At 46.2% G+C, this 23,668-nt stretch overlaps 5 protein-coding genes and 1 pseudogene across 5 annotated transcripts; 1 reads left to right on the top strand and 5 right to left on the bottom strand.

Annotated features, from left to right (window-relative positions):
• Positions 1-583: 583 nt before the first annotated feature.
• Positions 584-7,834, bottom strand: LOC117856576 (uncharacterized protein At4g15970). Its single transcript, XM_034738911.2, has 4 exons — positions 7,193-7,834; positions 4,689-5,054; positions 2,708-4,582; positions 584-1,192 (listed from the first exon to the last, which is right to left on the bottom strand). Exons 1-3 carry the CDS (start codon positions 7,397-7,399, stop codon positions 4,199-4,201), a joined length of 957 nt encoding a protein of 318 aa, XP_034594802.1. The 5' UTR covers positions 7,400-7,834; the 3' UTR covers positions 584-1,192; positions 2,708-4,198.
• A 132-nt stretch (positions 7,835-7,966) lies between these two features.
• Positions 7,967-10,368, bottom strand: LOC117858188 (uncharacterized protein At4g15970). The gene is made up of 3 exons (XM_034741208.2): positions 9,948-10,368; positions 8,671-9,033; positions 7,967-8,552 (listed from the first exon to the last, which is right to left on the bottom strand). The coding sequence occupies exons 1-3, from the start codon at positions 10,107-10,109 to the stop codon at positions 8,046-8,048; spliced, it is 1,032 nt and encodes a 343-aa protein (XP_034597099.1). The 5' UTR covers positions 10,110-10,368; the 3' UTR covers positions 7,967-8,045.
• Positions 10,369-10,947: 579 nt separating this feature from the next.
• Positions 10,948-11,782, bottom strand: LOC117856575 (uncharacterized protein At4g15970-like; annotated as a pseudogene).
• LOC140222922 (uncharacterized protein At1g28695-like) lies at positions 11,419-11,972 on the bottom strand. Its single transcript, XM_072294047.1, has 2 exons — positions 11,940-11,972; positions 11,419-11,778 (listed from the first exon to the last, which is right to left on the bottom strand). The coding sequence occupies exons 1-2, from the start codon at positions 11,970-11,972 to the stop codon at positions 11,419-11,421; spliced, it is 393 nt and encodes a 130-aa protein (XP_072150148.1).
• Positions 11,973-12,284: 312 nt separating this feature from the next.
• On the bottom strand, positions 12,285-14,036 carry LOC117855544 (uncharacterized protein At1g28695). The gene is made up of 3 exons (XM_034737925.2): positions 13,626-14,036; positions 13,140-13,523; positions 12,285-12,945 (listed from the first exon to the last, which is right to left on the bottom strand). Exons 1-3 carry the CDS (start codon positions 13,839-13,841, stop codon positions 12,460-12,462), a joined length of 1,086 nt encoding a protein of 361 aa, XP_034593816.1. The 5' UTR covers positions 13,842-14,036; the 3' UTR covers positions 12,285-12,459.
• Positions 14,037-16,246: 2,210 nt separating this feature from the next.
• On the top strand, positions 16,247-23,656 carry LOC117857137 (dynamin-related protein 3B). Its single transcript, XM_034739639.2, has 20 exons — positions 16,247-16,828; positions 17,625-17,907; positions 17,990-18,018; positions 18,113-18,214; positions 18,750-18,818; positions 18,900-18,959; positions 19,046-19,159; positions 19,307-19,355; positions 19,491-19,600; positions 19,689-19,781; positions 19,878-19,970; positions 20,191-20,328; positions 20,704-20,814; positions 21,442-21,543; positions 21,651-21,693; positions 21,869-22,017; positions 22,095-22,241; positions 22,658-22,710; positions 22,820-22,919; positions 23,027-23,656. The coding sequence occupies exons 1-20, from the start codon at positions 16,430-16,432 to the stop codon at positions 23,252-23,254; spliced, it is 2,472 nt and encodes an 823-aa protein (XP_034595530.1). The 5' UTR covers positions 16,247-16,429; the 3' UTR covers positions 23,255-23,656.
• The last annotated feature ends 12 nt before the right edge of the window (positions 23,657-23,668 follow it).

Raw genomic sequence — 23,668 nt, 5'->3', positions numbered from 1 at the left:
CCAAAAACATTCGGCAAAGTATTTGCCGAGTATAACACTCAGCATTCAGCACACGGCAAATTTTGCGTCGGCAAACAGGTGTTTGCTGAGTGTCAAACATCGCGCACTTGGCAAAAGGTTTGCCGAAGGCCAAAAAGACACTCGGCGAAGATAAACACTCGGCGACAACGGCAGTGACGGCGTCCAGGTTAACGGCAAGTTTGCCGAGTGTCAGACGGCAGACACTCGGCAAAAAATTAAAGTTTGCCGAGTGTCGGCCTCGAGGCACTTGGTAAAAAAATTAACGTTTGCCGAGTGTCGGGGTCGTGGCACTCGGCAAACATGGTTCATCGGGAGCATTTTATGCCTTCTTTGCCGAGTGTTTAAGCCAATACACTCGGCAAAGAAGCACCAGATAGTGGTGCAACTGCCCCCTTTGCCGAGTGTTAAAGCTAAAACACTCAGCAAAGCCCCTCTTGGCCGAGTGTAACACTCGGAAAAGTGGACAGTACCCCCCTTTTTACCTAATTTGTCATGTATAACGGACCCCTCTCAATTCACAATACACATCATCACAGGCATTTATAATAAACAATCACAGGCATAATTCACAACCACCATTACAAACATTATTCATAAACATCACAGACATAATCCAAAGTAAGCATGAAACAAGCCATAAATCCAAGTTCAAGTCACAACTAAGTTTCATCCAAGTTCAAGTCACAAATGCAAAGTCTAAATCCATGGAGGCCAAGGAGACCACTGCGACAAATCTTGGTCTTCATTATTCGAAGCCGCCGATTGATTCTGCACATAGGATAGGACATTCTGAGCTAACATCTAAAGTTGTCAAAATTAAAGTATTCAATCTTAAGCACAATGTGTCAAGTGACTCAGAGGAATAGTTGTGGGTGGCTGAGGTGGAGGGAACAACATCGGTGGCGTGACAAAGATTGACCCATGCTCGAAGCAAAATTCTGCATGTACTGGAACATCTGGTCCATCCTCATCCGATTTTCTTCCTCCATCCTCTGCCGCTCGACCTCTATCCTCTGCTGAACCATCTGCTCCATCCTCGCCGCCATCTCCTCTTGTTGCTTCCTTGCTGCTTCCACCTGGGTCTACGAACATCTTACGGAAAGAGAGGTGTAGGATGCCTCACCTTCCTATCCTGCAAAGTGACGAGTCATGGTCGGTAACGTAGCCTCTCCTGCAAGAAAAGAAATATAGAACTGTCAAGTCGTAATTTTAGCAGCACCTCCCCTGCACGAGGAGGTTTCTAAAACCTGCATCAAATGAAACGGCACGATGATTGTACCAAAAATGAAATTTGCATTACATCAATGTTACGTGCAAGAAGAAGGTCATCAAAAAATTTGGTACCGATGAAGTAACTTTTTTTTACTTCGACTTTCTGATTGAAAAAATATTTGGCAAAACAACTTCTTCTAACTGTGTAACATGAATAAGAGGCTTCTCAAAAAGCCGGTAGTGAAGCCGGTTGAGAAACTCTACGAAAGGAGGCCTGAGTTGTTCATGCATAAGTATCTGACGAGCTAGTAGGCCAGGATTCCATCATAGGAACCTTTGCCAGCTATTGGAGACTACTCCATCATACTGTACAAATTTTTTGAGCCGAGCGCAGGAATCTACACCGTGTTACAAGTGTGCATCAGAATATATGAGCAGTTCTGCAGGAACATGGTGCTTCAAAAAATAGAGCGCGAAACACGGTGAGTTTAATACTCTGATCGATGCTCTACTTGACCCATCTAGACCAAAATAATGCTTTCTAATTTCGCTAAAGGTTCTGAACTAGTAGAGCAGCCATTTTGCACGTGGAGTGGACCACACGCTTTCGTCCTCGCTTCGCGTAGAAGAATTAACCCAAGGTTACAATGCTTCCTAGAGCTAGCTGTTTAAGTTGGTCTCACTCACTCTACCCTTCCAATTTTGGAACTAAAGTTCTAAAACTATCATGCCAATGCCAATGCATGGTACTTCAAATTGTTGACCCACTAGCCTGGTCCAACTGTGACATGAGCTACATGTTACATGGTGTAATGCACGATCGATGGTGTAAAACTAGCTGCCACTCTGGCAGCTATTACATTGGAGACGTACAAATTTTTGAGCCGAGCCCAGAATCTGTATCATGTAGTCATGTTGCGACTGTATCAAAATATATAATGGTCACTTGGAGGTTGCCATGCACTCTTGAAGGACCGAAAGGGCGACCAGAGGAGGGGTGAATGGGAGCCTATAAAAATTATCAACGAGAACAAGGCCTATTTCCCATATGCAACCCCAAAGCACACTGAGTGTTATATCGTCAAGATGACACTAGTCAACTCGTGACAAGCTCACCCTAGGAACGATAAGACATGCTCAATCACAGCGGAAACATAATTCATGTACTTGACTCCATCATATTTGCACACAAGAGACAAAATAAGAACACTACTAATTACTTACTTAACTAGCTAATTACTTACTTAACTAGGCATGCATGAAAGGATTAGCAATTAATTAAATAAACTAAGCATGACTAGCGAGTACTAGAATTAGCAAGCCAAGTGTTAAGATTATAACAGTGCTATCACGTAAGAAGTAATGAGAGTCCAATCATTGAATACTGTAGCTAGATAGCAACCCTTTCAAAGCACAACAACGCTACCTGATGCTTTCGTCAATTAACTGAACTGCTAGACCAGAGTTGCCTGACCTGCTTGTGTGCTGCGCTGTTGACCTGTGCCAAAACTATCTGGTGACTGTGCCGTGCTACTTGATGGGCCAGGAAGGAAAAATGGCCTGCTGGCCTCCTGTCTCTCACGCCTTGGGCCGCGAGCTGCTTTGGCAGCAAACTGGGCTGCTGACTCCAGCACGCTGGCCTGGGCCGCTGGCTCCTGCTGGGCTGCCGCGATGCACCCAACCTGCTACTGCCTTGCCTGGGCCAAGTTCGTGGCTTGGCTCGCCACCCACTGCTGCACTGTCGCGGGCCTGCTCGCTGCTCTGGCTGCTGTGCGTGCTTCCTCCTCCCGAGTGACCTGCGCAAGAAACAGAGACCGAACAACGAAGAACAGGGAGAACAGGAAGAACAGTTCTAAGAACGCATGAATTTCAAATCACGAGAACTCCTTCGATACTCCACGGATCAAGATGAAATTTGAGACAAGGATGTAATGCCCCGAGGGCAAATAGATCCATGAGACAAATCCTGAAAAGCTCAAGTATTCATCACTAATCTTGGAGAAAACCGAAACCCTAACTCAACAACACGATTTGGAGGAAATTCAAAATCCAAGCCGGATCCGTGAGAGATTCGGAAGGGGAATGAATCAAAAATGCTCCCTAAGGTCCTAGCATCATTTCCCTTCAACCAAGTTCACAAGATTCGGCTCAAACACGAAGAACGAAAATTCCCCAAAAATAGCTCCGAAAATAGGGAAAAAGAAAAACGCTCGGGAATCAAAGATTTAGCACGATTTGAGACAACAAACAAAGCTAAATCACGAGAACATCTTCTATACAAGATGAGGACTAGCCTCCTCCCTTCATCCACCCACTAAAGATAAAGAAATCAAGAGAAAAGAGTAATCACTCTCTAATCTCCCTCTCTCCTCTCACTTTAAGCACATGACTAGCCTCTAAGCAAATAGATAATGAGTTGCTAAGCAAAGAGGTGCTAAAATAACCAGTCCCCCCATCCCTATTTATAGTCCAGGACGAAAGACTATAATACCCCTACAGCTACAACTAAGATAACTACCCACACAGGGGCATTTTGGTCCAAGTTTTTATCCGCACATCGGACGGACACGCCGCCTTCACGATTTTGCTTCGCCTCGATGCAAGCTTCGCGATGACGCCACGTGCCCTCCTTCTCGAAGCTCCGGCCGCACCGGGCTCCCCCCGGTTTTGAGGCCCAAACCGGGAAACCTGCCTGCGCGGTGGTTTTGAGGCCCAAACCACCCAAACCGTCCATTGACGCGTGTCCGGCCTCCGCCAAGCCTCCCGCTTGACTCGACCGACGCCGTCTCCAACCTGTCATGCCCTCTCGCCATTCTGTGCACCATGTGGATCGTCGTGACTTCGCCCGGACTCCTCGGGTCCATCGGTCCAAGCCTACTCGCGTTCATCCTTCACCGCCCTTGGTCCATCGGCATGAACCTTTCGCTTGACCTTCACCGCACGCCGTCGACCGTCACGTCGCATCCTACACCTGCACATCACAAGCCAGCCCGACGCAGCAGTCGGCGTGGATGGTGCAGACCTTCTCCGGGTCGTCGTGGTACTCGCAAAACCCGCCGAAGTACACCGTCTCCAGCGGCTCGACCTTGACCTGCAGCTTGCTCACAAGCTCGCGCTTGATCATGACGAACACCCACTGGTCGTGCCGGCCGGGGAACCTCTCCCTCGCCGCCTGCCAGTACTTCACCATCTCGACGCTCCGGTTCGTCGACTTCATGTAGTAGAGCCCGGTGTTGAGCGGCTGGTCCAGGGGAGCACGCGAGGGCCTGAAGTGGTCCGACGAGCAGCTCATGTCGGCGTAAATGGCGATGCGCCGGAAGGGGTTGCGAAACCATACCATGTCTGCATCCTGCAGAGAGCAATTAATCGTCAACCCACACTGCTATCAGTGTTACCGCCTTCAGAGTTTCAGAGTTGGGCTAGCTGAAAATTGTTTGGTGTTTGATCGATCTTGCCGTGAAGAGGAAGTTGTAGCCGAGCTCCAAGACGCGCTGCTGGAAGGTGAGTTTGGTCCAGACCAGCTCCAGGTAGTCCCTGGACATGAACCCCTTGGCTGAGCTCATGTTCGCATTTGTTGTCACCTGTAGGAGGTAGCAGTAAGGGTGCACGGCCTTGCAGCGGTCGAATCCGAGGGCGTCGAGGGCGACCACGAGGACGTGGTTGCGGAGGTGCGCGATGCCCTCGCCGTTCTTGAAGCTCTCGAGGTAGAGGTCGAGCAGGAAGCCCGGCCGCGCCCATGCCTCATTCACCGGCGTGAGTATCACTGTCCTGTCCTCCATGGCTACCTTCGGTAGTAGCTCAGCTAGGCCCGCGAACTCGACCTGCTGGGTGTCAAATTATACAGTAGTAGTTTGAACTTCAAAATTCCACGAATAAATTTTAGTCGAGGTCGAACATAATTGGTTAGAAACTAGTCCATCAACCCGTGCTCCCGCACGGGCTAATATTTTTAGAAACTATTGTATTTGAAAATTATTTAGAAATTAAACTCCTGCTAATAATCAAAATTGATTACCTACTACTCTCTTATTTTTTAAATACGTCAGCATAATACTTATATAGATATGTACCTATCTTTCTCCGGTTGAGATTGATTTTTAATTAATAATTACTCTATGAACTTTTTCATCCATATTCATACTTTTTCCATTTTGTATCGCACCTCCAATCCTTCGTACATTATGTTTAGCATACAAATCAATATTTTTCATCGATTCCTCACATACATGTATAAATGGTCTAAATGGTAACACCCATCATGTGTATATACTTTAACCTAGTATTTTTTATATTAACAATGTCATAAATAGGTAATTTAGAATCATATATTAGTTTACTTTTTGACATCTCTGTATGATGCGTATGAAGATAATTAGATTAAGCTTTAGGTGTTTAATTTAGGTTATTTTTAATATAGATAAAATTTTAGAAATGACATTTTAAGTTATGCTTTAAAACGATATGTATTAGTAAATTGGATGAAGATTATGGGTTACTTTAGATTATTTTTTATAATAGCTAAGCTCAGTAATTTAGATATAGGTTTAGAGCTCATTTTTGAATATTTATACAATGATAGTGGTGGGTAAATTTTTAGAAAATATAATAGATCAAAGGCTATGATTATTAGAGTTCACAGGATTGGTGTTTGATATTTTTGATTTTTATGAGAATTTGTCTCTTTTTTCTATCTTGTCTCCAATGGAAAAAATGAGACTGCATTGCTAAAAAAATATTACCATAAGCTACCTCTCGTTTGTTAAATATTCAAACACAATACTTATATAGATATATACTTATTATCTTCATCCAATTATGATAGATTTTAGTTAGTAATTACTCTATAATATTTTCATCCACATTTATAATCTTTAACTTTTCACTTTGCATCGCAGTATGCGCTTGAATTTGTTTAATGAACCCTAAGTTTGTGATACAATTTTAACATGGAAATCTATATTCTCATCACTTCCTCTATATCTTTATAAATGGTGATACACATCATGGGTATAGACCTTAATTATTATATCATATACCAATAGTGCAAGATATAGATGATTTAGAATCATATATTGTTGTATATTTTTAATTAAGGTTATTTGATTCAAACACAGGGTTCTCATGTTATTTTTAATAATGGTATGTGCGGGTAATATAGATGCAAATTTAACGGGTTACTTTAAATTTTTAAGTAATAGCGGTGGGCAATTCGGTAGCAAATTAGGAGGTTATTTTAAATATTATTTATAATGGCATAAGTGGGTAATTTTGATGAAGATTAGGGGGTTACTTTAGTTTATTTTATATAATGGCAGAGGTGGGTAATTTATATATAGATTTAGGGGGTTATTTTAGGCTATTTTCATAATGGCATAGGTGGGTAATTTTTTAGAAAATATAATAGATCCAATGGCTATGATGATTTGAATCTATCGATTGATGGTCGGATGTTTTGCTTTTTTGTGAGAATTTTTATGATTTCTCTCTTTTTCTAGAGTGTCCACCTAGGAATCCTAGGTGGCTTCACCTGGAGATTTCAAAATGAGCCTCCAATTAGTAGTAGTAAGATTCTATTGTTTTGAGTTTGAATTTTGTGCCACATTCCGAATTTACTCACTTTTGAAAGTCAAACAAGTAGCTGTGGGTTCCATTGTTACTGGGCAAACAGACCTTCAAATTTTTATTTTTACCGAATACGAAAGAGAATTACGCATCTTCATATTAAGATAGAAAGAGTGAACATTTTACAACAACGCGCATAAGGAGCGCTTGAGCGTTTGCTAAGGTTCTACTACAGAAAGTAAGCGACCAAGATTAAATGAGGGGCCGAATAGGCCGCACTGGAGGTGGAACGGACCTTCAAATTTTATTGGATGATAATTGGAACCATAATTATGTTACAAAATACATCATATTTTTTATAATTATTGTCAAATCTTTTATAATGAGTTACGGTCACCTCTTGATCTCGGGTAGGAGCAGCACCATGAGCAATGGGCAGCTGGGTCCTCCCAGTACTGCCCCAGCTGCGCGAGATGCTTGACAGGCGCCCCTCGCCCAAGCGGTCGGACGCGAGGAAGAAGAGGAGGGCAGTAGAAGGCGCCGCGCCGAGGAGGAACGACGCCGCATGGCTGCAGCCTTCCTTGCTCCGAAACCCCAGACCCATGCCTGCCTCTGAAACTCACGAGCTGCAAATGCAAATCGGCTACTGTTACATCGGTCTCTATACTTAAAAACGCCCTGCTCGACCGACCATATCAGATCGTGGACTCGCTGTCAAGCAAAACACATGTGCGATGAGCCAATAGGATGTGTGCCCCGCCAGGCCACGCAACGGTTTGACGCGCGAGGTAGTTCTGCGTCCCCTCCACCCCTGCCGCGTGTCCCTTCTTGCAGTGAAGAACGGCGCAGCTCAGGTGGCTAGCTCGCTTTGAGTGCTGATTCGGGAAGTGGGAACATGTATGGCCTCGAACACTTTTGATCCCTTCATTCCTACACGATTGATTAGAAATTTCCCGGCTATCGACTTGTATATAGTTTGTATGCCATGAGTTTGGAGCGAAGTAGCATGATTTTTTTTTTCCAAAACACGATGCAGAGTTACACAAACACTCAACACGCATGCGCATCCGTCCTATGAATTCTCTCACTCTCAACTTACCTTTACGAGCATTTTGAAGAGTCTCGACTAGGTTGTTGATCATCTAGGTAGTTGATCATGAAATTGACGAAGTTACCAAAAGCATCTCACAATTTAAAGAGTGGAGTATTAATATTAAATTATATGAACTCCGCTTCAGGTTTTCACGTCTCTAAGGCCTACGCCACCCCATGGAATCCCGACACCTAGTCGGGTACGTCCACTTGAAACCACCCTTGTTCCTCTGCTCCGGCGTCAGGCTGGTGTAGTTCTTCCAATCCGCGGCGACGTCCTTGAGGTCGTGCACCTTGTTCTCGAGCCCTATGCAGCAGCATGCGTGGATGGTGCAGACCTTCTCCGGATCGTCGTGGTACTCGCAGAACCCGCCGAAGTACACCGTCTCCAGCGGCTCGATCTTGACCTGCAGCTTGCTCACGAGCTCGTGCCTGATGTTGACGAACACCGACTGGTCGTGCTGCCCCGGGAACCTCTCCCTCGCCGCCCGCCAGTACTTCATCATCTGGACGGTCCGGTTCGTCGACTTCATGTAGTAGAGCCCGGTGTTGAGCGGGTTGTCCAGCGGCGCGCGCGACGGCTTGAAGTCGTCCGACGAGCAGCTCATGTCGGCGTACACGGGGAAGTGCCGGAACGGGTTGCGAAACCACACCATGTCGCAGTCCTGATCAATCAGCAGTGTACTATGCATCAGCCATCGATTGGTCTTCAGATTTGCATTCACAAATTGCAGGTTAATAAAAATAAAGATGGAAAATACAAGTGCTGGAGTATGGTCTTGCCGTGAAGAGGAAGTTGTAGCCGAGCTCCAGCACGCGCTGCTGGAAGGTGAGCTTGGTCCAGACGAGCTCCAGGTAGTCCGGGCTCATGAACGCCTTGGCCGAGCTCATGTCCACGGACGTGGCGTTGAGGAAGTAGCAGTGAGGGTGCACGGCCTTACAGCGCTCGAACCCGCGGGCGTCGAGGGCGACCACGAGGAGGTGGTTGAGGAGGTGCGCGATGTCCTCGCCGTTCTTGAAGCTCTCGAGGTGGAGGTCGAGTAGGGAGCCGGGCTGCGCCCATGCCTCGTTCACCGAAGTGATTATCACTGTCCTGTCCTCCATGGCCACTTTTGGTAGCAGCTCGGGTAGGCCCTTGAATAAGACCTGCATGTGAAATATTAAAATAAATAGTTTTAGACCGATTAAAACACAAGATTTACAGTTACGGTGGCTTTTTTCATATGCGATTATCTAAATCTGGGCCCTCCGGTTGTCTCGAAAGGGCCCATTTACTAACATACCGGCCGAAAAACAGAAGACGACGTACTACTTACTTACTCATTCGATACTTAAAACCTCTGCTGGCTGATGAGTGCTGACCCATTGATTTGGGCCAACTCGTTCGGTGAAAAGGTTCATTGCCCTCTCTCTAAATCTAACTCATTCAAATGGAAAAAGCATCATGCCATCACTAGTACGACAGTATCCGCAAACGCACCAGGATGCAGTACAGGCACAAGTCAACTAAGTCTCGTTTAGCTATCTTGGTAATACAAAATCATGCAAAATGAAATGATCTCAAAAACAGGAAAACATCCATTTCCCTCAGATTTCAAACTATTCAAATTGGTCCAGTTCATCCTATAATGAGTTGCATCATATATGTTAGAAAATAATTTGACGACTTCTTTTTGTTATTTCTCATGTATGTTCATGGTCCCAGTTGATAAAAATAATAGGGCAATTTCTGAAAAAAAATTGTGACATAGTAATTAATGATGCCAGTTTTGAACCCAAAATATAGCTTGTACAAGGAGAAACCAAAAAAGATACAAAGTTCATTAGGGAGTGACTTGATCCGGTTTGAATTATTGTTCGTCGGAGTAAATGGAGTCGATATCTTGTTTCGAGAGTTAAATAGACAAATAAAATTGCTGAGGGTAATAGATGGGCTTTGGCCACAAGAAAGAAGATCATGCAAAGTGAAAGAACAAGTTGCCGATGCATATGACGCGCGCATACAAGCTGGGGCGTGTCTCATGGTCATGGAGTTCAATATAACATTAGGTGCGCCCTACCTCATTTGGACCGTCGCCCGCCGGAGCGCGCGAGATGCTGGACAGGCCTTCGCCGAGACGGTCGGACGCGAGCAAGAAGAGGAGGGCGGTGGGCAGCGCGGCGCCGAGGAGGAAGGACACCGCGTGGCTGCCAGCCTCCTTGCTCCCAAACCCCAGCCCCATGTCTCTCAAAAAAGAAAAGCCACGCGACCTGCAACTGGGCGAGGTGGCCGAGATCTGCAAGAACACAAGATATGCATACAAAATATGTATACACACTTGTTCCCCGGCTACTATTCCATTTCCATTTCTACACACTTAAACGCCCGGCCGGGCGCTGATCGGGTCGTACGTGGATTCGTTTTCAAAGGAACAACGTGCGATCAGCCTCCAGTAGGACGGGTGCTCCGCCACGCCACGCAAAGATTTCGACGCGCCAGGCGCATGCTGCCAGGCAGCCAGCGGCGTACGTCCTCGGACGTGCGTTTTTTTCCTTGTGTCCAGCGTGATGAGAGTTGACCGGCCGGCCGGTGAAGGTTCAGGTACCCAGCCGGATTTACTTTCAACGATTCACAGTACTTCCGAAGAACATTTGGTCCATTTACTTGTCAACGATTCACAGTACTTCCGAAGAACATTTGGTCCATGGGACCGTGTGTTCGTGTACGTTTCAGGTGAAGTTTCTACTTTGGACTATCTTCTTGTAACTACTCCTATTACAGCCTTAGGGGAGCATCTCGAACGATAGAGTCAGGTCAGAGTTTGCATCCATCTTGAACTTACCGAGAAAGTCTCAGAATTTGGTGTGTGGGTTTACCAAATCGAGTTACAAGAGCGTTTCCACGAAACGTGCCTGTTCAGTTCGAATTGCAATGTGAATTTTCCCTCTATAATTTGCTTTCATATATGTACCATGTAAATTCTCAAGGTCATTTTTTACATACATACGGTCGTTTGCTAGCTATGCAATTACCGGCCTGGTTGATCGGCGCCGGTTTGGCGAGGCGCGCCGCCGTACAGTCTACAGCGCCTCGGCCCTCGGGTACGCCCACCTGGCCTTATTGCCGCTCTTCTTCTCCGCGGGCGCCAGGCCCTTGTAGTTCTTCCACGCCGCGAAGCAGCAGTTGGCGTGCATCGTACAGACCCCGGCCCGCCGTCGATCCCGTCGCGGAGCTCGCAGAAGGTGCCGAAGAGCGCCGTGTCGAGGAACGCGATCCGGACGCCCACCTTCCCCGCGAGCTCGCGCTTGATCTTGTCGAAGACCGTCTGGTCGTGGTGCGGCGGGAACCGCGACCGCGCCGCCCGCCAGCACCGCAGCATCTCCACCGTCCGGTCCGTCGACTTCACGTAGTAGAAGCCGGTGTTGGGCGTGTTCTTCAGGGACTCAGGCTTGCCGGAGAAATGGTCGCTCGACATGGTCACGTCGGCGTACAGGTTGATGTGCCGGAACGGGTCGCGGAACCACATCACGTCCACATCCTGCACGTACTACTCAAATGATGATTCTATCGATCAGCATGCATTTAACTTGTAGAGACTCCAGACTCCAATTCAGAGATGGGTTCTTTGTCAAATGAATCACGTAGGTGCCGACCGTGAAGAGGTAGTTGTAGCCGAGCTCGAGCACGCGCTGCTGGAGCGAGAGCTTGGCCCAGACGAGCTCGAGGCAGCCTTTGCTGAGGAACAGGTTGGCAGCGCTGACGTTGGCGGACCTGACCTCGAGGAGGTAGCAGTGCGGCTGTGCGGGTGCACGGCCCTGCAGCGGTCGATCGAAGCCGCCGGCGTCGACGGCGACGGCTATTATGGGGGTATGGTTGAGCAGGTGCTCGATGCCCTCGCCGTTCCGGAAGCTCTCGCGGAAGAGGCGAAGAGGTCACCCCTCGTTCACCGACGTGCACTCGGCACTCGGCAGCAGCTCGATCGAATTAAGTCAAGCATGCAGCCCACAGAAACATGGCCCAGTCGTACTTCAACCCGTCGCCAGACAGCCCAGGATGTGTGGGCTTGGCTCACAGAAGCGCTGCGGCCCATAGAAATATCACGCATTGCGAGAGTTACAAAACCTAACCTCTTCGTCTCCGGCCGGCGCTGAACCGCCGTCGCTTGTGAGATTTGATGCACGACGCCCAGCTCGTGGGCGAGCTCGCGCTTGATCTCGTTAAAATGGCCTGCCTACTCGTGGTTCAGCACGAACCGTGCTCGCGCCCCCGCCACACCGGAGGGGGTATTGCGGGTAGCGCACGAGACTGACCGACTAAATTTGGATGAAATATTTTTTTCATGATAGTAAAACAATTTCGTTATGAAGTTAGAACAATTGTTTGCATTTACTATGTTTTTCTCTAGAAGTCATCTCCCTCCACTGCAATCCACATAGCTCTTTTACTGAACATGAACGATATTCGGCAAAGAATAAGCGAACAGTGCACGCTATCTCATTTCCCCCGATCTGTACAAGCACAAATTACAATACAAACTGATCCACGCTGCGCTACCACGTAGGCACGTACCGCCGGGTGGCCTCACACACCGATCAGTGGATGCATATGCCGGGCACCTTCCAGCGCACGGGCCCCCGCCTCCGCTCCTCCTCGTCCATCTGCCTGTACGCCCGCCACTCCCGCAGCAGGTTGCCGAGGTCGTGGAGCTTGGCGCCGAGCCCGACGCAGCAGTTGGCGTGCATGGTGTAGAGCGTGTTGAAGTCGCGCGTGTTGTTGCAGAACCCGGCGTTGTGCTCGGTGTCCAGGAACTGGATGCGGAGGCCGCGCGTGGCCACCAGCTCGTGCTTGATCTCGTTCAGCACCTGCTGCTCGTGCTTCCCCGGGAAGGACTCGCGCGCCGCGTGCCACGCCTCGAACGCGCCCACCGTGCGACGGCTCGACTTGGCGTACAGGAACCCCGTATTCGGCAGGTTCATCGGGCTGTACGGGTCACCGAAGAAGAAGTCCGACGACGTCACCATGTGCGCCGCCACTGACATCCGCTCGAACGGGTTGCGGAACCACAGGATGTCCACGTCCTGCACAACCAACTTATTTTTTTTAACGCACTGTAATATAAGCTACTATGTAATGCATGCAAGAAGTTTCAGTCTTTTGATCAGAGGAAGGTAAGGTAACATCGGGGAGGGTAGCTTTGTAAATGAGCGCACATTGGATTGGACCAAGACAACTGTTCAAAGTCCAACTGCTTGGCGCGTGCGGGCGTACGTACCGTGAAGAGGAAGTTGTAGCCGAGCTCGAGGATCCTCTGCTGCAGCTGGACCTTGCTCCAGACCAGGTCGATGTAGTCCTTGCTCATGAACACCTTCTCGTCGGAGAGGTTGCGCCCGGCGGCCGCCGGGAGGAGGTAGCAGTGCGGGTGCACGGCGCGGCACCGCTCCAGCGCGCCGCCGTCGAGCGCCACCACCAGGAGGTGCTCCGCGAAGTGCGCGATCCGCTCGCCCGTGCGGAAGCTCTCGAGGAAGAGGTCCAGCAGCGAGTCCTCCGCCGCCCACGCCTCGTTCACCGACGTCATGATCAGCGTCCGGTCCTCGTCCGCCACCGCGCGCAGCAGCCGCTCCAGCTCGTCCTCCTGCTGCTCCGGCGCCGGCGACCCCTGGATCGATGATCCAAAAAGGAAGAAAAAAAATCAGATGCAAAGAAACGGATAAAAAATCAACAAAAATTGCTGCTTTCGGAACTGGTCTGATGGATTAACCTTGGCTTCGGCTTGAGCAGTAGCAGGAGGTTCTCTTGCCGGATTCGCCTCTTGGGCGGGAGCATCAAACTCCGCGGTTCCATTGGCCCAGCTCGATATCCCCGTGAAACGCGCGCCGCTGCTCGCCGACGTCAGGAAGAAGAGCAGGACGGCGGCGGCGGACGCCCCGAGAATGAAGGACACGAGCTGGTGAAGCGCGTTCTGCTGGCTCCCCATCGCAAGATCGAGCTGCTGCCCAACGCCGCCGAGAGAAGCCCAAGAGCAGAGAAGGGGCGCAGAGAGAGGAGTGCCGTGGAGGGAAACTGCTTGGTCTAGTATTCTTCGGTTCGTTTTCCTTTCCCTTTAAAAAATCCTACTGAAGAAACTTAACAATTTGGTGTGTTGGGGTGTTGATCTTGTCAAGGAGGATGACATTAGCCGCTGCGACCGATTCTGCTGTGCTACACACGGTGTAGGATATTGGTGTACGGTTATGTTTCGCTGTCTTACATGTGCATTTCTAATGCTCATGTGGAGGGTCAAACCTTCTCGGCCTTATCATGGAAACGTTCTGCGCTTCTTCAGTAATCTGAGCCTGGAAGCTGTTGGTCCATGTGCATCGGATTCAGAAACTTCCTACTGGGTGTCTGGGTATGTTGTACGTACGTCGCCACCAACCATCATTCTTTAGAGTGCAAATGTTGCAGCCTTCCGTGCTGTACATTCTCTGAAATGGTAATTCTTTACGCGGGTTCAAAGTAACTAAAGATTCTATGCATGAGTCATCAGTGTTTTGCTTCCAAGAGCTTTTGGCAAGTGCAAAAACATATTTTTTATACTATATTTTTGAGTAATAAACAACAGACAATTCAATTTGTTCAGCGCTTCACGCTACCACGTGTGATCGATCCACTGGTGATTTATTACTAGCATCTTCAGTTCCTTTCGCTAACGACTCCTTAATCGTGTACAGATTTCACGTGGCCCGTGCTGATCGAAGCCCGGACATCGCTAAGATAACGTTCGTCCTCTAACTGTGGGCGATTCCGGTCGAGCTTGTTCGTTGTTAGTTTCCAGCTAAATTATTGATCGGTTTTGTCAAACTCGGATGGCACCGTGCGTTGACGAGATGCTGGTGACCTACTCATCTTCCGGGGCAGTCTCTTTTTTCCTCTTCGCGGGTCACTGACCTTGAGGAAAGTAGCTGTAGAAAGTCTTTTTTTTTTAATGGAAGTAGCGGTAGAAAGTCACGATTGACTGGTTCCGGAAGGCTTGTGGGAAGAACGCACCCAAAGATTCCCGCCGGGCCGGGACTTCGCCGTTGGGGGTTTCTTTCTTAAATAACTTGACCCAACTAAGGTCTGGCCCACGTTGGAGTGCAGCCGTGCAGCCCATTGATGACAGGCAATGGCGCTCACTTTTGTCACTCCAACTGGACCAAGCGGCCCACTCATCGCAGGCCATCGACTCCCTTAATAAAGCGGCAAAATTCCAAAGAAGTGGTGCGGTGGTGCCAAGTGCCAAGTCATCCAAGCTTCGCGCGCCGCTGACCACTACTAGTTTCCCAAATGATTCGCTCGCGTGTCAGTGCAGGGGCCCCCACCGGCAGAGGGCCCTTTTGGCTGGAGCCGTGGTGCCGACGTGCCGTGGAGGGCCACACGCAGCTGGTGGCCAGTGGCCGCACTGCCGCCTCGTGCAGTCGTGCATGTCCCTCCCTCCCCAAGGCAAGCGCCGCCCTCGTACCGGGCTTCCTGAAGTGGACGGCCATCGCGTGGCCACTCTCTCGCTGGACGGCCAGGATGGCGCTAGGTGCCTGCCTGCCGCATCCCTGCTACCCGAGCGGCGCGGGGACGTCGCGCTCACCTGCTCGGTCGCCCCGAGTCCGTGTCCGTGCCCCTGCTCCGGCGAGTCGGCGAGACTCGGCGGGGCCACGCAAGAAACGAGTAAACTGGCCTTTACCGTTTTACCCTTCAAAATTTTGCGTTATTTGATGACTTGTAAAATCTGCAGTAGAAAAATTGTGACATAGTAAGTACAATCCCCTGTGAGTTTGACACACACATAAATTCAAAGATGCTTGCACCTTGATACGTAGTCCATCAAACTTAAGAAGCACATTGATCTCCTGATCGTGCACAACGGTAGTTCGTGTACTCCTTCCGTTCCAAATTATAAGTCATTCTAACTTTCTTGGAGAGTCAAACATTTTTATGTTTGACTAAAATTATAGAGAAAATCACAAAAATTTATGGCATCGAATAGATATATTATAAAAATATATTTAAGGAAGAAACTAATGGTACCTATTTGATATCATGAATGTTAGCACTTTATTGTATAAATTTGGTCAAACTTGAGATGTTTTGACTCTCGAAGAAAGTTGGAATGACTTATAATTTGGAACGGAGGGAGTATAATTTAAAGAAAACACGATTGCCTATTCACCTTTGCAATTCTTCCTCGACAAGAAAACACGGTCACATCAGTTTGAGTTCAAGTTAAACAGTAAAACGCGACAGGCGTCTTTGTACCGGAATCCACTCTCCATGCCTACAAAGAGGAGCACGTTCTTCTTGTTCCCTAAGCCAAGAAGCTGGGGGCTACAAACGTAATTTGCCCGCACGTCTCCTTCCCCGGCATCCGGAATCCCCCCCTCGACGCCTCTCGACTCGATTTGAAATCCCCCACCCCGAAATCGAAAAAAATTAGAAGAGGAAAAAGGAAAAGCTCTCGATCTAGGGATCCCCTTCCCGGCCTCTCGTTCCCCTCCTCCCCCAAAACCCTAGGCCAGCCTAGCGGCGGAGCTCGCCCGCTCGCACCGGACCATGGCCGAAGACCACTACTCCTCCGCGTCGTCCGCCGCCCCGTCGGCGGCGGCGACCGCAGCGGCCGCTGCGGCGGCCGCGGTGGGCTCGTCGGTGATCCCGATCGTCAACAAGCTGCAGGACATCTTCGCGCAGCTGGGGAGCAGCTCCACGATCGACCTGCCGCAGGTGGCCGTGGTGGGGAGCCAGAGCAGCGGGAAGTCCAGCGTCCTCGAGGCGCTCGTCGGCCGCGACTTCCTCCCGCGGGGCTCCGACATCTGCACGCGCCGCCCCCTCGTGCTCCAGCTCGTGCACCAGCCGCGGCGACCCACGGACGCCGAGGCCGATGAGTGGGGCGAGTTCCTGCACCTCTCGGGCCGCCGCTTCTACGACTTTCGAGAAATCAGGCGTGAGATCCAGGTCGGTATCCCCTTCCCTCACCGCCGCGTGGGGTGATTGGGCCCGTTGGGATTTGGAATGACCAGTTGTTTTGCCATATGCGTTCAGTGGATAGTATTATTGCTAGGGAGTTAGTGACAGTAATATTGTGCTGTGGCTGCTCGCTATGTTTGAGATGTTTGTTTAGGTGTCATGACTGCATTTGTTTTGATGAATCATGAGTTGGTTTATGATTTGCGCATGAGTTGAATAATGTGGATTAAAACACAATTTGGTACTGTCTTAATAACTTATAACATGCTTTTGGGTTGTGAGGTGGTGCTCTAGGACAGTAACGATGGCAATGCTGGGTTATGTGGCATCATCTCTGGTGTTTAGCGGTAGTGTTGATGTTGTTTTGTTGCTGGTTCCTTGGGTGATTTTGTGGTTGTTTCAGACTACAGTATGTCATATTGTATCTTATGTTTACTCAGTCATCTTCAGGTTGGCACTTGTTGAGGTGTCTTAACAGTTTGTTTGGATGTTGAGATTCTTTGGATCATCGGGTGTTTCATGTGATATATAGGTTTTGATGCTATTTGCAATACAAATTAGGTTGCTATTAGTGTCTGCTAGGAAGATATATGGATAAGTGAACTGGAATTTGGGAGTACAGAATTGTTGGGTTCATCCAGTGTTTGATAGAACAGCAACATTATTTGTTTGGTATATTGTTTTAGTTCAATTTTCATATTTTATTTAGTTAGTGTGGGTAAAGTGATAAGTGCTCCGCAGATTCTACGACTCCATTGTTAAATGTTCCTCTGCATCTATGCAGGCAGAAACGGACCGGGAGGCGGGTGGTAACAAGGGTGTATCAGATAGGCAGATACGTTTGAAGATTTTTTCACCAAATGTTCTTAACATTACTTTGGTCGATTTGCCTGGTATTACTAAGGTGCCAGTTGGTGACCAACCAACTGATATTGAGGCCAGAATAAGGACTATGATTATGTCATACATCAGACACAAGACATGTATCATCTTAGCTGTTTCACCAGCAAATGCAGATTTAGCAAATTCTGATGCTCTTCAAATGGCTCGGGTTGCTGATCCTGATGGTATGTGTGCCCTGCAAAATCCATGTCTAGAACATTTCAGTTCAGAATTGTATCTTATTAGACTGATTTATTGTTCTCGTAGGTTCTCGAACAATTGGTGTTATCACAAAGGTTTGTTCCCGAGCCTTAATTTTTAAGCTACAGATTATTTTTGTATCTCATGAGTCCCACTCATCGCGGTTTTGTCTGTTATTATTTCTTCCAGTTGGACATAATGGACAGGGGCACTGATGCCCGCAACTTTCTGCTGGGAAACGTTATCCCCTTGAAACTTGGTTATGTTGGCGTGGTCAACCGAAGTCAGCAGGTACTTTTCTCTATCTTGGAAAGGTCATCAGTTCACACAAGTCTGTCTTAACTGAAGGGTTCTACTGCATTAACGATTCTGCTGTTGCCATTGCCATCTTGTTGAAATAGTTCGATTTTGTTATCAATTTATTGTTCAATCGTTCATTACTTGGATTATTGGAACATTCAGGCAACAATTTGTGGCATTTCTGCCTTCTTGTTACTGATGTAGAGTGGATGGAAACTACTCCCTCCGTCCCAAATTACTATTTGTTGTGGTTTTTTTAGATACATAGCATTTGACATGCACCTAGATATGTATTATGTCTAGATACATATTAAAAGTTATGTATCTAGAAAAGCCAAAACGAATAGTATTTTGGGACGTAGGGAGTATAGCTTTATTAAACTATCAAAGAACCCTTTATGTTTATATAGTTAATATAGTTAATAAGATGAACGATCATTATCCAAATCTTGCTTTACTCATCAAATATATGCATTTTATTGGTTTTTTGAAAAGGTTTTTATTTACACCTTTGTTAATGATGCAGGATATCAACTCAGACCTCAGTATCAAGGATGCTCTGGCTCGCGAAGAAAAATTCTTCCGTACTCAACCAGTATGCTGCTCTACGGTTGCGATTTTTTGTTTTTTCATATTGCATTTTCCATATTGAAGGAATCTGTTTGCCCCTTCTTAGGCATATCATGGTCTTACCCAGTACTGTGGTATACCACAATTAGCAAAGAAGCTAAACCAGGTATGGTCGTGAATGAGATGTCCATTGTAATCCAGCTTGTATATTGTGATTTGAATTTGAAACTAAATCCATTTGTATGGTTTCAGATTCTGGTTCAACATATAAAAACAGTTCTGCCGGGGCTTAAGTCACGCATAAGCAGTCAATTGACCGCTGTTGCTAAGGAGCTTGCTGTGTATGGTGATCCTGTTGACTCTAAGGTCTGTTTTTGTTAACTCTCTTTTGGATAAAGTGATAACATAAACTTAATTACTTGACTGGTGCTTGTTAAAACAAGTCTGGCTCATCCTTATTCTTGTTCTTTTTGTCTCCTTGTGATGGCCCATCAATTTGTTTCATGGTTGCAGGCTGGGCAAGGTGCTAAGCTTTTGAACATCCTAGCTAAGTACTGTGAAGGTAATTACTGAACCATGGCCATCTTTTACTATGGAAAACTATGTATACCTCTAATAGATAGAATTGCCTATTACTTTCCTGTGGTGTGTCTTTATTTTTAAACACGAAATTGTTATTAACTTTTGTATCCTGTAGCTTTCTCTTCAATGGTCGAAGGAAAAAATGAAGATATATCGACCATTGAACTTTCTGGTGGAGCAAGAATCCATTACATTTTTCAGTCTATCTTTGTCAAAAGCTTAGAGGTGTGTAGTTAAGCTTTCTTTCTCTTTCTCTATGCTAGTGGTTTTCATTATATGTGCGATAACATGAGTATAAAATCTGTCTCTACAGGAGGTTGACCCTTGTGAGGATGTTACCGATGAAGATATCCGCATGGCTATCCAAAATGCAACTGGTCCTAGAAGCGCTTTGTTTGTACCTGAAGTAAGACGCACCTGCCTCTGTTTTGCATGCATTATAGAGACATACAGTTAGTCTTTGGACAGTTTAGCTGACAATTCTTTTTCTAACAATCTTTAGGTACCATTTGAAGTCCTTGTACGTAGGCAGATCAGCAGATTGCTTGATCCAAGTCTACAGTGTGCACAGTTCATATATGATGAACTAGTAAAGGTATGTACTTCTATGGCATGACAGATTGCCTTGGATTACACAGCTTACACTGTAATGATTTCTTGATATATCTAGAAGGCATGAAAATTCTCCCAAAATGGGCCAGGCCAGTACCTTTTGAAGACTGAAATGTGTGCTTGTTTGAGCACTATATGCACAATGTTATCTACCATACTGCTGTACTATTGCTATTTCTCATAACTTTGCTCTTTTGCTGTAGATGAGCCATCGCTGCCTTGCAACAGAGCTGCAGCAGTTTCCTATACTTCGCAGAAGCATGGATGAAGTGATTGGGAAGTTTTTGCGGGATGGGCTTAAGCCAGCAGAAAGTATGATAGCACACATTATTGAGATGGAGGTACATACCCTCTTGCTATTTGGTTATTAACTTAAATTTTTCCTGGTACCTGCTGAAACTTGATATGCTTGCCCATCCATCATCAGAAGTTCTGAACCTTCAGAATTATTCCTGATCTCATCAAATTGTGTCACTATTTTAAGAACAATAAGGTAAATCTGTGCGATTTCAGCTATTCTAATGGCCTTTCTGGAAAACATGGATTGATTTAGGAATTTTTAGGGTTTAGTTTAGTTTTGTACTAAATCCTAGGGAGTAGGATCCTAAAACGACCTTTCCAAACAGAGTGCAATCATCTGCATGATTATTTACTGACTCTTTGCATTCATACATCTTTCTTGTTTTTCTTCACTAGTGATGGTATTAATTGTGCAGGAGGATTACATAAACACATCACACCCAAATTTTATAGGTGGCAGCAAGGCTGTTGAGCAAGCACAACAGCAAGTTAAAGCTGCTAAAATGTCAGCAGCGGTGGTAAGGAAGGTATGCATCTGTTGTGTCTACTGTTATAACAAATCTTATTACGAGCGACCTTTCAAATCAATATCGGCCAGAACATAGTAACATCACATGTTCCACGTCTATGAATTTTCTTGTTTTTTTTGGAATGGTGCATGACAAGGATAGTCTTTTATGCTTCAAATCATAATGGACATCAATAAACTGATGTCAAAGTCAACTATGTCTTTTCCCTTTGGAATGGGTTTGGGCAAACGTCTAAGCAAACTTGTACGGCCATGCTAGAACTCGTGGTGCTAGAATGAAGAATTGGAGTTGTGACCACATGCTGTTTCTTGTTAATGGGAAAGCCTATTATTTATCTTTGGGATGCTTTTTCCAAGTTGTATTACTTTTATGAAGATATCCACCAAGTTTGCTATTACTCACATGCACCTTTGGAGTTTTATTGTGCAGAAAGAGTGGTTTCTCTTACGTACTCCTGATTTAACTTTATTACATTTAGGGAAAGCTAAAACATCATATATTTTTAAAAAGGAGGAAGTAGTTTTTTTGGAGGCATAAGTTCTCAGATGATGTTTGCAAGTTAGCTCACATCTTACCGATTCATTATCCCCATCCACAAGTATTTATAAGAATATTGAATTGCAGGATGGAGTAGATGCTGATAAGGTGCAAGCTTCTGAAAAAACTCAAAAATCGCGTGCGGTATTGGGTAGAAGTGTAAATGGAGTGGTTACTGACCACATCCAGGTTTTTCTCATCATCTTCTTTTAGCAGTTATCCGTCTGTTCACTTGGTGGAATTTTTGGGCACTTGTATCTTGACTCTTTCTCTGCATTTGTCGTGTAACTTACCAGGGTGTAAGGCCTGCTGCTGAGGCTGACAGACCAGGATCTTCTGGTAAGGAATTTTTTTCTATCTTTGAGGGGTTTTTTTGGTGATTCTTTCCCTGTGCATTTTTATTTGGGCCTGGTGTTTTCGAAACCATGTATCTCAGTCCAGTTACCTGGTATCTTTTATCATCCTAGTGTTTTCAAAACCATTTATCTGTGTCCAATTACCTGGTATCTTTTAGGTAGTGGAAGCACATCCTTTTGGAATTCAATATTTACTTCCAATGAGGACCGAACGCATGCTTCTGCAAAAGATAACTCAGCAAACAGATCTTATTCTGTACCTACACCCAACCTGGAGCATTCATTCTCCACGATACAGTTAAGAGAGGTGAGGTATCTTATTTATTTTCTCATTAATGCTATTCACATACACTGAGTGATTGATGGGAGACCCTTGTTGAACAGCCACCAGCTGTCCTGAAACCATCAGAACACCAGTCTGAGCAGGAGGCACTCGAAATAGCAATAACAAAATTGCTATTGAAGTCATATTACAATATAGTGAGGAAAAATGTGGAGGACTTCATACCAAAAGCAATTATGCATTTCCTGGTATGTGATTACTGACCTATTTGTCCACAAGATGCCTATTTCTGTGTTTGTTCATTTCTTATGCAATCCATGTACTATTGCATGCGTAGGCTTAGTTAGAATGGAATGTTACTGAACACTGAATTCATGGTGTCAAACTATACCAAGTATGGTTACATACCAATAGCACTGCTGTCCTTATCGGATAGTGTTAAGCACCACTATTTTTCTGGATTGATCATGATGATCATTGATGTCAATTCCTCTTTCATTAAGTGATTGGTTTCTTCTTTATCAGCGCTAAACATTGCATTTGAGCGAGCAGATTGCTCCAGAATTCCAGACTTCTTAGTGTCGAGGGATGGATTTGAGAAAGCTGTCTTGTAAATCTTTGCCCTTTTCATTTCACTTATCTGTGACATTGATTTCTGTTGCAGGTTAACCACACAAAAAGGGCGCTGCATAATTACCTTATAACAAAACTTTATAGGTAGGCAAATGTTTATTTACTCTTTGTTTTAAGAAACTCTATTTTATGTAAGCAAATAAAAGTTATAAGCTATTACGGTACAATTAATATTCTCTATTGCCGAATCCAGAGAAGATCTCTTGGAGGACTTGCTCAAAGAACCTGATGAGATAACCATAAAGAGGAAGCAGATACGTGAAAATCTTAAGGTCCTTCAGCAAGCTTACAAAGTATGTTTCGTGACTCTTTAATTCCAACATTCAAAAGTCCCTCTGGTGCCACTTGATCTCACCAGCACTTTGCTTTTGTTGCCTCACGTTTCTTCTGCACTATTCAGACTTTGGATGAGATACCACTCGACGCAGAGGCAGTCGAGAGGGGTGGCTTTTCCCTCGAGTCTGATGTGATTGGTCTACCAAGGGCCCATGGGCTTTCTTCATCCCTACATGGATTCAATGATGGAAGCTCACCATATTCAACCCCAAAGCAATCAAGGTCAAGGAGATCCAACCATTCCGGGGAGCAGCCCCCTTTCAATCCCAACATGAGTGGCAATGGTTTTTGATGTCACCTTTTGCCATGGCCTCCCAGATTGGTTATTGAACCAAAACCAACTGATGTGCTGCAAGCACACCCTATTCTGCATCGAGTTTGTTGGCACCCATAGATATATGTTTTTTCTAGTTATATTCTTTGTAGCGCTGCGCCGATGAAGCCTGACATGGTGCGAGTTTTGTCATTTCGCTTTTTGTACAGTAATATCTTTGCCCAGTCATTTCGTCGTAAAATGATATCGGTGATGGGTATAGTTTTGTTCGGACCCATGGAAGAAGCTATGGAAAGTTCTGCTAGGTGTAGTAGTGCCAAGTGCCTGTATGTTACCACGGATTTGCCGTGCAAAATATGACATGGCTGGTATGGTGGTGCAAAAAAAGTTGTGGCAAGAATTTGTTTACCTTTTTCGTTATTTTGATTTGTT

The sequence above is a fragment of the Setaria viridis genome, chromosome 5 (genome assembly GCF_005286985.2).
Source record: "Setaria viridis chromosome 5, Setaria_viridis_v4.0, whole genome shotgun sequence".
In the NCBI taxonomy this organism is placed as follows: Eukaryota; Viridiplantae; Streptophyta; class Magnoliopsida; order Poales; family Poaceae; genus Setaria; species Setaria viridis.
The sequence above is the reverse complement of the archived record's forward strand: the minus strand, read 5'-3'. Positions and strand labels throughout refer to the sequence as shown.